This window comes from Oncorhynchus kisutch, linkage group LG14 (genome assembly GCF_002021735.2).
Source record: "Oncorhynchus kisutch isolate 150728-3 linkage group LG14, Okis_V2, whole genome shotgun sequence".
NCBI classification, from domain to species: domain Eukaryota; kingdom Metazoa; phylum Chordata; class Actinopteri; order Salmoniformes; family Salmonidae; genus Oncorhynchus; species Oncorhynchus kisutch.
This window is the reverse complement of record NC_034187.2, coordinates 64,433,055-64,446,699: the sequence shown is the minus strand read 5'-3', so window position 1 is coordinate 64,446,699 and position 13,645 is coordinate 64,433,055. Positions and strand designations below refer to the sequence as shown.

Sequence of the window (13,645 nt, the reverse complement as noted above, 5' to 3'; positions counted from 1 at the left end):
ATCTGTTTACTGTTTATTTACTTACTGCCATGTTGATCAGGGGGAGGGGTTAGCTGAGGTGACTGCATTGGGCTCCCTGTGGAGCTCTGAAGAGTTTATATGATTTCTTTTCAGAACAAAAAATCCCTTTGATTTTGCCTCTTTGAATCTTGTTCTGCATTATTGAACTAGCTTAATTGGCTTCCTGTTTTTAAGTGCTTTGGTTTGGAACTCTTGAGTGGCAGAATTCCCTTGACGATGTTGCCCTGGACAACCCTGCTGCCTTTAGATGCGTTTCCTTTCTCTCTCTGTTGTGCTGTTCTTTTTTCTGTTGTGACTTTCTGTCACTGGCCATTAGGTTGAACAATGTTTTCAAATGGCCTCAATATTCTAAAGCTGTTACAATTTTTCAGTAGGCGCTTTTTCCTCTCATGCTTCTGCTTAGCTAGCCTAGTGGACGCATGCAGTTTGATCAAGGATGAACAAGCTCTCTATGGATGAAGCTAACCTAGAATCCAAACTGATATGGTCCATTTCATCATTGTGGAATGAAGAATATCAGTTTGGAGTTCAGGCACAGATGATACTGGACTCAAAGAAAGTCAATGATTTCTTTATTCATGCCCTCCCACTGTCTTGTCAGTCAAATTCTATTTTCATCGTTCTATCTCTGTATTCTCTGTCTCTCACAGTTCACTGCCCTTCGACGGGTGACATTCTGAGGTACGAACCATTGAGCTATAATGGTATGAACACATCATCTGAACCATTGAGCTATAATGGTATGAACACATCATCTGACCCATTGAGCTATAATGGTATGAACACATCATCTGAACCATTGAGCTATAATGGTATGAACACATCATCTGACCCATTGAGCTATAATGGTATGAACACATCATCTGACCCATTGAGCTATAATGGTATGAACACATCATCTGAACCATTGAGCTATAATGGTATGAACACATCATCTGAACCATTGAGCTATAATGGTATGAACACATCATCTGACCCATTGAGCTATAATGGTATGAACACATCATCTGACCCATTGAGCTATAATGGTATGAACACATCATCTGAACCAATGAGCTATAATGGTACGAACACATCATCTGATCTGTCACCTGGCCCTAGAGAGATCAGTAATGATGAGGAGCGTTGGGGCCTGCCATCGCACGGGGCTGTGAAGCCTGACATTTATATAACCGCACAACGCCAAAGCCTGGTTGGGTAGTTGGTGTTAACGGGTGATGTGCTTGGGTACTGTGTGTGTGGAGCAGGACAGCCAGTGTAGCGAACAGTGGAGGCAGGCTGCTGAGGGTAGGATGGCTCATAATAATATCCATTCCAGACATTAATATGACCCCATGGTTTCTAATTGATGAAGTAGCTATTACAGTTTGGCTTGACAATGATAGAAGAGTGTAATACAGAACAGGCTCCTTCCCAAATGGTGGATCTGACCGTTGCTGATTTGGCTTAGTCGAACCCACCCTATTTCAAACACAGTATTCTCAGATAGGAAACAGACAATACATTTATTTTTCACCATTTCAAAGTAATACAGGAAAGAATAAGTCAGAAAGTCTCAAAGCTCACCCACACTACACAACCCCAATGGCTCTATCATCACAACAGAATTCACCCACACTTACACAACCCCAATGGCTCTAACATCACAACAGAATTCACCCACACTACACAACCCCAATGGCTCTATCATCACAACAGAATTCACCCACACTACACAACCCCAATGGCTCTATCATCACAACATAATTCACCCACACTACACAACCCCAATGGCGCTATCATCACAACAGAATTCACCCACATTACACAACCCCAATGGCTCTATCATCACAACAGAATTCACCCACATTACACAACCCCAATGGCTCTATCATCACAACAGAATTCACCCACACTACATGATCCCAATGGCTCTATCATTACTGTGGCAATCATCATCACATAACACATTTGAAAGGAATAGACTTAAGTCACTCAAAACAGACAGTTTCTTGCCACCTACATAAGTCGAGGTAACCAACCGATTAAACTTTGTTGTTCAAAAAGAAACCAGGTATCGTGATGAAAAGTCCTCTGGAATGTTCATTTGAGAGAACAGAAGAGTTGATGAACACAGAGAGGTTAAATCATGAGTGTAACCCTGAATCCCAAATCAACCATTAGCCCTCTCTTTGGAAGATCTGAGAGGATTGGATAAGTGTAATAGGATTGTATGGGTGTAAGCAATATAGTGGAACCACCATCTTGCCCTCTGATTGCAACAATTCCACCTGGCTTATGTCAATGGTGTGAGCAGTCTCAGACCCATTTGTTCCAGTCAAAGGCATACACTCCCCTTTGTATTTATTTGGACAATGAAGCAATAAAAGTGACTCCAGTACATTATTTAAGCAATAAGGCACGAGGGGGTGTGGTATATGGTCAATATACCACAGCTAAGGGCTGTTCTTATGAACGACGCAACACAGAGTGTCTGGATACAACCCTCAGCCGTGGTATATTGGCCATATACCACAAACCCCAAGATACTTTATTGCTATTATAAACTGGTTACCAACTTAATTAGAGCAGTAAAAATAAATGTTTTGTCATACACGTGGTATACAATCTGATAAACCACAGCTGTCTACCAATCAGCATTCAGGGCTCAAACCACCCATTTTATAATGACCATTTAGTTCCTATTGGGAAAAACATCATCCGATAAACAACCAACGCAAACTGCAAATACATCCAACAAGTTTGTAGAGTCATAAGCTTGATGTAGTCATTGTGTGCTAGGAATATGGGACCAAATGCTACACTTTTGACTACTTTAATACGCTATAAGTGAATTTGTCCAAATAAAAAATAAGGTATTCAAACGGGTTGACTAGATACATTAAGGTATTTCATTTCTAAACAGTAAAACATGTATGAAAATACCCTCAACTAAAAGGTGACATTCTGTATTATCGCCTAATATGAAATATTTTATCTCAAATCCAAAATGCTGGAGAATATGGCCAAATTTGCAAGTTTTAGCTTCACTGTCTAAATAAATCCATAGAGGAGTTCCTATCGACCCAGAATACCCAGCAGTGAGGCCACTCCTACCCTTTTCAAACTATCATGCTGACCCAAATCAAACTGTGCTGGCTGTGCTATTTTTCTTTCCACATTTTTCTTTTCAACATGGTTCCAGCAACTATAGAGGACGTGTAACCACTAACCAGGCCCGTTCAATGCAGCTTGGTTTGGTTCGGTCTGGCTCAGCTCAGTAGTGTGAAAACCTCATTTTTACTTGCTCCAGTCACACCCAAAAGGCATTATTCCCATCGAACCCAGTCCAGTCAGGAGTCTTGTCCACTACATGAGCCACTTGTCTTTCTCCTTGTTGAAGTGTTCGGCCCACTTCCTGGTGAGTTCCAGGTACAGATCTGACCGGTGGGGCTGGTAGTCGAGATACAGCCGCGACACCGTCTTCCTAGGCACCGCCTTCTCAATCTGTGTCCCCTCGTGCCACTCGTTGAATGACGTGATGGTCACAATCTCCGGCCGCACAGACAACGCCGCCTGCAGGCTAGTCTCGTAATAGCGTCCGTTGACCCTGTTCCTCGTATTGTGGTTGTTCCATGGCCTCACTGCAGTGTCGACGTATCCTGGCCCGGCGCTGGGCACAAACAGCAGGTTGTTACCATCACAGAAGGCCTTAACTGCCTTCCAGTTCTGGTGAGAGGAGCCGAAGGAGAAGCCGTTGGAGGCGAAGTACGTATACATGCCGTCGAAGCCACCGGCCAGGATTTCGTGTTTGTGGCGTTCCTCTACGACCAGGGCGAGGAAGACACCATCGTAGGGTGTGCCACGGAGGGTGTGGGCGCCGGCGGGGTGGAGCAGGTCGGCCCAGGCTTCAGGCGAGGTCAGGTAGGAGTCGTAGACATAGAACAGAGGAAGGATCCGCCCTGTAGTCGACCTGAAGCGGTAGAAGGCGCCGTGGTTCCCGTAACTATGAGGTAAATATTTAGTTTAGTTTAGTTCATGTTGACATATGCAGCTAGAATCTGAATTGCAGTATACATGCAAATCACACTTCTTTTTTATAGAGAAGTGAACATGCAAGAAGATAAACTTAGATAGACAGCCAATCCTCCAATGTGTAGCACCCACCACAATCAGATTATTTAATTTAAATATATATATGTATATATTACACACACACTACAGTTCATAAGTTTGGGATCACTTAGAAATGTCCTTGTTTTTGAAAGAAAAACAAATTTTTTGTCCATTAAAATAACATGAAATTGATCAGAAATACAGTGTAGACATTGTTAATGTTGTAAATGACTATTGTAGCTGGAAACGGCTGATTTTTTGTGGAATATCTAAATAGGTGCACAGAGGCCCATTATCAGCAACCATCACTCTTGTGTTCCAATGGCACGTTGTGTTAGCTAATCCAGTTTATAATTTTAAAGGCTAATTGATCATTAGAAACCCTGTTTGCAACTATTTTAGCACAGCTGAAAACTGTTGGGCTGATTAAAGAAGCAATAAAAGTGGCCTTCTTAAGACTAGTTGATTATCTGGAGCATCAGCATTTGTGGGTTCGATTACAGGCACGAAAAGGCCAGAAACAAAAACTTTCTTCTGAAACCCGTCAGTCTATTCTTGTTCTGAGAAATGAAGGCTATTCCATGCGAGAAATTGCCAAGAAACTGAAGATCTCGTACAACGCTGAGTACTAATCCCTTCACAGAACAGCGCAAACTGGCTCTAACCAGAATATAAATAGAAAGAGAAGATAGAAAGAGGCCCCGGTGCATAACTGAGCAAGAGGACAAGTACATTAGCGTGTCTAGTTTGAGAAACAGACGCCTCACAAGTTCTCAACTGGCAGCTACATTAAATAGTACCTGCAAAACACCAGTCTCAATGTCAACAGTGAAGAGGTGACTCCAGGATGCTGGGCTTCTAGGCAGAGTTCCTTTGTCCAGTGTCTGTGTTCTTTTGCCAATGTTAATCTTTTCTTTTTATTGGCCAGTCTTAGATATGGCTTTTTCTGCAGCTCTGCCTAGAAGGCCAGCATCCCGGAGTCGCCTCTTTACTGTTGACGTTGAGACTGGTGTTTTGCATTTCTTGTTAACAAACTATAGTTTTGGCAAGTTGGTTAGGACATCTTCTTTGTGCATGACACAAGTCATTTTTCCAACAATTGTTTACAGAAAGATTATTTCACTTATCATTCACTGTATCACAATTCCAGTGGGTCAGAAGTTTACATACACTAAGTTGACTGTGCCTTTAAACAGCTTTAGAGGCTTCTGATAGGCTAATTGACATCATTTGAGTCAATTGGAGGTGTACCTGTGGATGTATTTCAATTCCTACCTTCAAACTCAATGGCTCTTCGCTTGACATCATGGGAAAATCAAAAGAAATCAGACAAGACCCCAGAAAAAAATGGTCTGGTACATCCTTTGGAGCAATTTCCAAACGCCTGAAGGTACCACGTTCATCTGTACAAATAATAGTACGCAAGTATAAACACCGTGGGACCACGCAGCTGTCATACCCCTCAGGAAGGAGACGTGTTCTGTCTCCTAGAGATGAATGTACTTTGGTGGGAAAAGTGCAATTCAATCCCAGAACAACAGCAAAGGACCGTGTGAAGATGCTGGAGGAAACAGTTACAAAAGTATCTATATCCACAGTAAAACGAGTCCTATATTGACATAACCTAAAAGGCCGCTCAGCAAGGAAGAAGCCACTGCTCCAAACCCGCCATAAAAAGCCAGACTACGGTTTGAAACTGCACATGGGGACAAAGATCTTACTTTTTGGAGAAATGTCCTCTGGTCTGATGAAATAAAAATAGAACTGTTTGGCCATAATGACCATGGTTATGTTTGGAGGAAAAAGGGAGAGGCTTGCAAGCTGAAGAACAGCATCCCAACCGTGAAGCATGGGGTGGCATCATCATATTGTGGGGGTGCTTTGCTGCAGGAGGGACTGGTGCACTTCACAAAATAGATGGCATCATGAGGCAGGATAATTATGTGGATATATTGAAGCAACATCTCATGACATCAGTCAGGAAGTTAAAGCTTTGTCGCAAATGGGTCTTCCAAATGGACAATGACCCCAAGCATACTTCCAAAATTGTGGCAAAATGGCTTAAGAACAACAAAGTCAAGGTATTGGAGTGGCCATCACAAAGCCCTAAACTCAATCACATAGAAATTTTGTGGGCAGAACTAAAAAAGCACGCGCGAGCAAGGAGGCCTACAAACCTGACTCAGTTACACCAGCTCTGTCAGGAAAAATGGGACAAAATTCACCAAACTTATTGTGGGAAGCTTGTGGAAGGCTACCTGAAACGTTTGATCCAAGTTAAACAATTTAAAGGCAATGCTACCAAATACTAATTGAGTGTATGTAAACTTCTGACCCACTGGGAATGTGATGAAAGAAATGAAAGCTGAAATAAATCATTCTCTCTACTATTAATCTGACATTTCACATTCTTAAAATTAAAAAAAATTCACTGACCTAAGACAGTGAATTTTTACTAGGATTAAATGTCAGGAATTGTGAAAAACTGAGTTTTAATGTATTTGGCTAATCTGTATGTAGACTTCCGACTTCAACTGTAGATATTCCATTAAATATCAACATTAACAATGTCTACACTGTATTTCTGATCAATTTAATGTTATTATAATTGACAAAAAATGTGTTTTTATTTCAAAAACAAGGACATTTCTAAGTGACCCCAAACTTTTGAACAATAGGATATATACACTTGTTACAAAGCAGCAGGTTCTGCCAACAGAAGCGTTCTCAATTGGGTGAAGTGTCAGATGTCTACAGAAAATGCTATTATGTGGAATAGTGCTATTACTGTCAAGAGCAAGTTTGGAGTGTGTGAACATTGTAGATGGAGAGATCAGATGATAGAAATGCATCCCCTCCCCCCTCCCTTCTCATTCTCTCTGTGGTTTCTTTTCAGGCAGATGGATAGCACAGTTGATTGTGCAGAAGTTGGCAGAAACATCTCGCCCTGGAAACAAGGTATACTAGGCTTGTCCTCAATCACAATCATCACTGTTCAGTAAGCTTGACAACGATACACCAACCCTACCGCCCAACCTCAGAGGGTGTCTCAATGTTTGGACAATGTTTAGGTGGATAACTATCATGCCTCATTAGATAAACAATCACATATTCGTTTTCTGCCCTCTACGTTTGTCCTCTACTATAGTTGTTGTTATGAATATGTTTGGCATGACAATGACCATTGGAGTTGGCAAGACGGCGCAAAGAGATGTGGGGCCTGCAGGCTACTGCTGGTCTGTTCCATAGCCAAACTCTTTTCATACATTTTTCCACAGGTGGCACTATCAATTGTCTGAAGCCCTCAGATGAATACTCTAATAATGAAAGTGAAAGTAATCCAATCAGGACAAATGCTACTTGCAGTTTCATTCTCTCTACCTCCTTCAGACCTGAAGAGGACTCAGATTTCTCCAGATCCCCAGACCTCCAATGACACTGGACATTAATATGGAAAGCAGAGCTCTGACCTTTGGCTTAAAGAAAGTGATAAGAAAATCTTCATCTTTATGAGTGTGATGTTGAGAAAGAGAGGCAGAGAGAGTGAAAGGAAGAGAGGTGGGGAGAGCGAGAGACAGCGAGAGAGAAGTGGGGGGAGAGAGAGACCGATAGGGGGAAGTGAGAGTGGAGATAGAAGTGGAGAAAGGAAAGGAAAGGAGATTATATGAGAAGTGGAGTGGCTGGCTAGAGGACGCAGATGTACAGAACAGTCGAAGGCCAATCTACTTGTCAATGATCTAGAGAGCGAGAAAGAGAAAAAGAGGAGATGTGGATGTATAGGACAGTGGAAGATCAACCTACTTGTCAATTATGTATTTGATGTTATCATGCATGCTGAGGTCGGTCCGACCCTTGTACGGCTGGATGTGGAACGCCACCTGTGTGAACAGAGTAGGGATATGGATCATTATAAACCCTTAATAAAGAGGACAATACTCTCTGCAATAGACATTTTCAAGGTCTTTGAAGCATTATTATACCACTTGAATGTAAACACGGTTCTGTAAAGGAAGAAGTAATATTCAGTAGTATATCAGCACATTGCCATTTGATTGTGGTATTAAAAAGCAGTATGGCAATGCCTTCAGAATTCAATTGGTAAGGTGTGGTGAGTGGTGAGCACCATCTGTGAGTTTGACTGTTCAAATCACTGGCATAGTAAAATAATCCTAAAGTACATGATAGACGGAAATATTCAGCAACTCTTAGAGGGCAATGGAAATGGATTTCAGAAATGCTTCATTATTGTTAAAACCAATGTGCTTCGTCATGTATCCTCCAACTAGCTAATCAATCCTTAAATAGATAACCTTTTCCTGAGGCTCAGAGAATCAATATGTGGGTACTCAAATTTCATGCATCCCAGTGTCCATCCAGAATGACAGTTATTTTGGGGACCAGGCGAACAGTGTGTGTCAGAGGCCAATGTGTCAGCCAATCAGAGATCACTTAGCTGGTGGATCATCTTTAAATAAATCTTCCTTCTCTGACTCTGGGGCTCCATAGGGATTGTTCCAGGTAACATCAGCAATCAAACAGAATGATGCGTGTGCGTGCACATGCGTGCGAGCGAGAGAGCGTGTCCCAGAAGCTGACTTGAGAGAGAGGAGCAGGATGTGGACTGAGTTTTAGTTTCTTGAAAACTGAGAGAATGCAGCGAGGAAGAGGAGGAGGATGAGGAAGAGCGGACCACTGAAGCAGACACTCCTAGCTCCCAGCGATCATATCCATTATCCGAACTCAGGACCTCACCCTCTCTTTGATCTCAAGTGATCCTCCATCCTCTTTTAAGAAAAGAGAAGGGATTTTGGAGTTGTATTCCTTCCAGTGTCGCGGCAGTGAACTTTATCTGCTGGAGATAATAATCAGGATACTGCTCTCTACTTTAAGGCAATAATACTCTCTACTTTAAAGTATTACCTAAGGCCTTTTTCTCTCTGTGACTCTGTGTCTTTGCTGCAACTGAGAGATAATACCTGCCAACCCTTCAATGAACCATACCGGGGCCTTACAGCATACAGCATATGGCATACATATAAGGTCTATACATCAAACATCAAACCAGGATGAAATCGCTTGAGGTTTAAAAACATTTTTTTAAGGGAGACCTGGATCTGATCCAGATTTCACACACCACACCTTGAAGGATCAACAGGGAGTCTCTCAGCATTTAGATGGCTGTGATTGCTGTGACACAGATTACATGAATACGACTGTAGCAGCTGCCCTCTCTCACCCCAGGATAAGACGAGCCTGATCCCAGATCTCTTTGTGCTGTATAGCCAACACCTACTGTCATTGTTGAGACAGCACAAACATATATGGGACCAGTCTTAAACTGCCTGACAACTAGGATGTTTACCTCAGCTGCTGTATAGCAAAAGGTCTACTTCACCTCACCGTCAACTGTTGATAGAACAGTCGAGCCATGAATGACAGAGCATGGCGGGCTAGATAGAAAGGAAAGAACACCCACTCCCTCTCTCTGGCTCTCTTTCTTTTAAGAGGCTGCAAGGTCTTCATAAACAGTTTCCATGGCAACACTGTGTTTGATATAGCAGCGACCAAGCTGGGCTGTCAGTTTGTGTCGTGGCTGGTTTTGAAATCAGAGGCAGAGTGGCAAGGTGAGCTGATGTGCTGTTCAACGAGGCTCTTTCCTCAGTTGTATAAACTGTGTGTGTGTGTGTGTGAGTGAGTGAGTGAGTGAGTGAGTGAGTGAGTGAGTGAGTGAGTGAGTGAGTGAGTGAGTGAATGCCCACGCAAGACCCTCTCGTGCCATGCACACAGGCCTCAGGCTGCATGGTCAGCCCCAGTTATGCCAATGCTGTTGGTGTGAGTGTGTCCTTGTGTGGGTGCGTGCATGAATGTACAGCACATCTATACTGGCTTCAATAGACTGAAAGTCAAGCAGTATAAGAGGGGCTTGAACAACGTCCCCTGAATCACTCTTCCAAGTCAAATGGAAACTGTCTTCACTCGGTTTAAAAATCCGGATTATTTTTTTTGTCTGCCTTCAGAGGACCTTGTGAAGCACCCAAAGACTTGTGAGGTTGTTGAAGAAATGTGTTTTGAGTTGAGTTTGAGTTTTGAGTTTATTTTTATTTTTACAGGGACAGTAGTGCACATTAATCAACATTTCAGTAAAAGTGCCGGTTTTAGCCAACCGGCTAATTTTCAACCGCAGTCCCTGGGCAGGTTATTAAAAACAATTACAATATAGACAATAGCAACATAGAACAAGCAAGACATAGCATACAGACAGACAGAGCAACATAGGACAAGCAAGATGTAGCATACAGACAGAGCAGCATAAAACAAAAAGCAGCAAGACAAAATTCATAAAAGCAACAAAGTGTTTCCACACCTCACAAACAACAGACAACATGGAGTGGCAACACACAGCTAGGGACCATGTTCACAAATCTGATTGACCTTTAGCCATGTCTTCAAGCATTTTGTGAAAGTGTGATATGTGGTGCAGTTATGTGTGTCTGATGGCAGTGTATTCCAGACATGGGAAGCTCTCTTTTCTCTGTCTACATCAATAATATACAAGATGGAGGAAGAAAGTGGGCTACAACAGATGGTTTTATACATAGAAAATACATTCCAAAATCCCACACTTCACCCTCTAAAAATGAAAGTCTGTCTTCGAGTGAACACAGTGAAGTCATGACGTACACTGTGGCTGCTCACTTAGTTTTGGTAACAGGAATATTTATATGTTTTTATCTAGGCTCAAAGGCCATGACTGATACTCACTTAGACTACTACAACAAAGGTCGGAGTTAACATAGTCTCTTGTGACAGACTGTTACACAATCTGAGTGAACAACATAAACCTGGAAGCACCTACCAACCAATCCTCACTGCCAGCCAGCCAGCCAGGGTTGGGGTGAATTCCATTTCAATTCAGTCCAATCCGGAAGTCAACTGAAATTCCAACTGACTGAATTGGAATGGAATCGACCCCAACCATGCAGCCAGACATTTATGAATTCAGTAAAGCACCAGAAATTGTAAAAACATACCAGTTCTCTCACCAGTTACCTTGATGCTGTGTCTGTGGGCAGCGTCCATGACAGCAGGCACCAGGTCTTCACATGGCTCACCATGGTTGTCTGCAATGCCAGGTGGATACCAGGACAGAACCAGTACACCTGAGGCGGAAACAGTTAGTGATGTCTCTGGTATAAATATTGACATAAGGATAGAACAACCCTTCATAAAATTTGTGCAGATGAATGGAGGAGTTTAAGTGAAGCTACTTTAATACTTCAATATTTGAGAGGTACAGTATCATGTTCAGGACACCTTTTGGTGGTAATATTTAAGTTTGGGGGGTTAGTGGTGCCAAAATCCCTCACCTGCTGCAGCCGCTTCAATTTGCGACATATGTGACTCCAGCACGGAGGGGTCTCTAGAACTGTATGGTCCTAGCTCCGGGAAGAAACTCGACGCAATGTCCTCTGGAGGAGTATGTCTTCCTTTGGCGTGGCTGGGGGCGATCTTAGGGTCCCAGTGCGGCACTAGAACATGGTCCCAGTGAATATATTTACCGTCCATCTGTGGGGTGCCATACCACAGGTAATAGAATATTTGTACGTCGTAGAATATACTGTAGTCACGGTCGGATTTTGTGAAGACGACCTTGGTGTCGCTGGCTAGATGGGACTGACCAGGGGAAACTACCATGTCGTTTGAGACTGGCCGTCGATGGTCGCCTCCTCTTTCCCTCACAAACTCTCCCATCCCCGGGGCAAGGTCTGAGAAGCCATCGCTGGGTTTCAGTGTTCTGAGGCCCATCATGGTCCCGAAAATGAAGAGAGTGAATAAGAAAAGTGCAATGAAAGCTTTCTTGCGCAGCCGTGTCATTTTGGTCGCTGTCCGAGGTGCTGAAAGTAGCCTATAGACCGCTATGTGCTTTCGTTGAAACTATATCATAAGTAGATCTATGTCAGTCTCTTTCATCAACATCTAGCCTATAGTCTTCAAGTATACACACTTAGCAAGAAAAAAATGTGGGAAAAGCCACTCAATCTCTTCAGTGGCTTGTGCGTTTCGTTATAGATTTCAGAGTGCCAGCGTTCGTGGCTTGAGTTCGATTTTCGACTTGAACGCAAAGAATCGAATACATGTCCCTTCAAACATCTAAGCTATAGCCTCTCAAACCATCATTTTTCCTGATAATGTGTTTTTAACCGAATCTCTCCTTTCTCCCTGTATATCCATGAAGAGCAGATATGTCTCTAACGGTTACAGTTTAGCTTCTCATAATGACTGACTGTCATTACCATTTCAGGGCATCGTCATGTTAGGGTTGTTATGCTTCCCGACCACCGAGAGCTCAAGAGATGGAGACAAAAAAAGCATGTCGCTCTGTTCATATTTCAAAAGACAATCTCTGGAGCTTTTTTCAAACTCTGCCTCCTGCACACTCCCAACTGTTCTTCTCGACTGTTAATTCATCACATAGTTCGTAGCACAGTTACCTTTGTCTTCTGCAATTGCTCTCGCCCGCCTGCTAACGCTACCCCTTGTTTATCCCGTCTCTTGTCTCCCTTGATTATGCATTTAAACCTGCTTTTCCGCGAACAACCCGTTAGAATCCATCACATCTCCAGAACCGTAGACTTGGTCGACGTTCGGTTTTAGGCAGACGGTTTTTAAATGGATCGTTTTCTCACGAAACTCAGCAGGAGGAAGAGGGGGAGGGGTGGCTGAGCACCAGGCTGCGGGGGTGAGCAGGGTGGGTGGGCTTAACCCTGGTTTTATTGTCAATGGATTAACCCCGCGCACTGTTCTGAGAGGAAAATAGAACGCGCGTGGAACAAATGGGTAGCCTATTATTGCTTTTGCCTTTGTTTGCTCTATATATGGTTACTTTAACTCAGTATCTATGGGTAGAAAGAAGTAGGATACGTTGCATTCTCTTGCTATCCTCCTATTTGAAAATCCGTTCTCTCGCGGATCATTTGGCTGTTCACACTATAGGCTATGTTGGCTTTATGTTACAATATGGACACATTGACGTCTATTTATTGCACAAAAGAGATTAAACTTGTATGATTTTGGCTATATGAAAAAGGCCTATAGGCTGTGGAACACAGTTTGTCAGTCTATGGTAGTGGAGAGTGAAAGCAATGACAAAGATAAAATAACAGAGGCCTCAGGGCCTCAGGGCTCTTGTGTGGCACCTTGAGCACTTTTATGATTTATTTTGTTCCATACCAATATCGATAGAAGCAAACAACTCAGAATCGTAAATCTTTGAAATACTTCGCCTTGATCATTATTGCATTTCACACGGGATATTTCCAATTCCACGAAGCATCCGTGGGCTTAGGATGTCGAAAACATTAAAACATTTAAATATGTGGAAGCTTTGAAGTTGATGGTTGAGATGAAAGATGATGCCACCCACCACATCATTTTGGACGAGCTAGAAGGCCTGGCAGGATTAGCTACTGGGAGGCAGATAGATACCCACTCACACAGTGGGATTAGGGCCGCAGCACCGGCAGCGGGC

The 13,645-nt window shown here is 42.9% G+C and overlaps 1 protein-coding gene across 1 annotated transcript; it reads right to left on the bottom strand.

Annotated features, from left to right (window-relative positions):
* Positions 1–52: 52 nt before the first annotated feature.
* LOC109903104 (glycoprotein endo-alpha-1,2-mannosidase-like protein) lies at positions 53–12,839 on the bottom strand. The gene is made up of 4 exons (XM_020499730.2): positions 11,484–12,839; positions 11,167–11,276; positions 7,918–7,994; positions 53–4,006 (listed from the first exon to the last, which is right to left on the bottom strand). Exons 1-4 carry the CDS (start codon positions 11,989–11,991, stop codon positions 3,370–3,372), a joined length of 1,332 nt encoding a protein of 443 aa, XP_020355319.1. The 5' UTR covers positions 11,992–12,839; the 3' UTR covers positions 53–3,369.
* Between the last annotated feature and the right edge of the window lie 806 nt (positions 12,840–13,645).

Bases quoted from the DNA above. Each gene is read 5' to 3' on its own strand.
- LOC109903104 (XM_020499730.2), bottom strand. From the start codon at position 11,991: ATGACACGGCTGCGCAAGAAAGCTTTCATTGCACTTTTCTTATTCACT. The intron at 11,277-11,483 runs GTGAGGGATTTT...TTTCCGCCTCAG, and splicing joins AATTGAAGCGGCTGCAGCAG to GTGTACTGGTTCTGTCCTGG. The intron at 7,995-11,166 runs GTAACTGGTGAG...CTGTTCACACAG, and splicing joins CCCACAGACACAGCATCAAG to GTGGCGTTCCACATCCAGCC.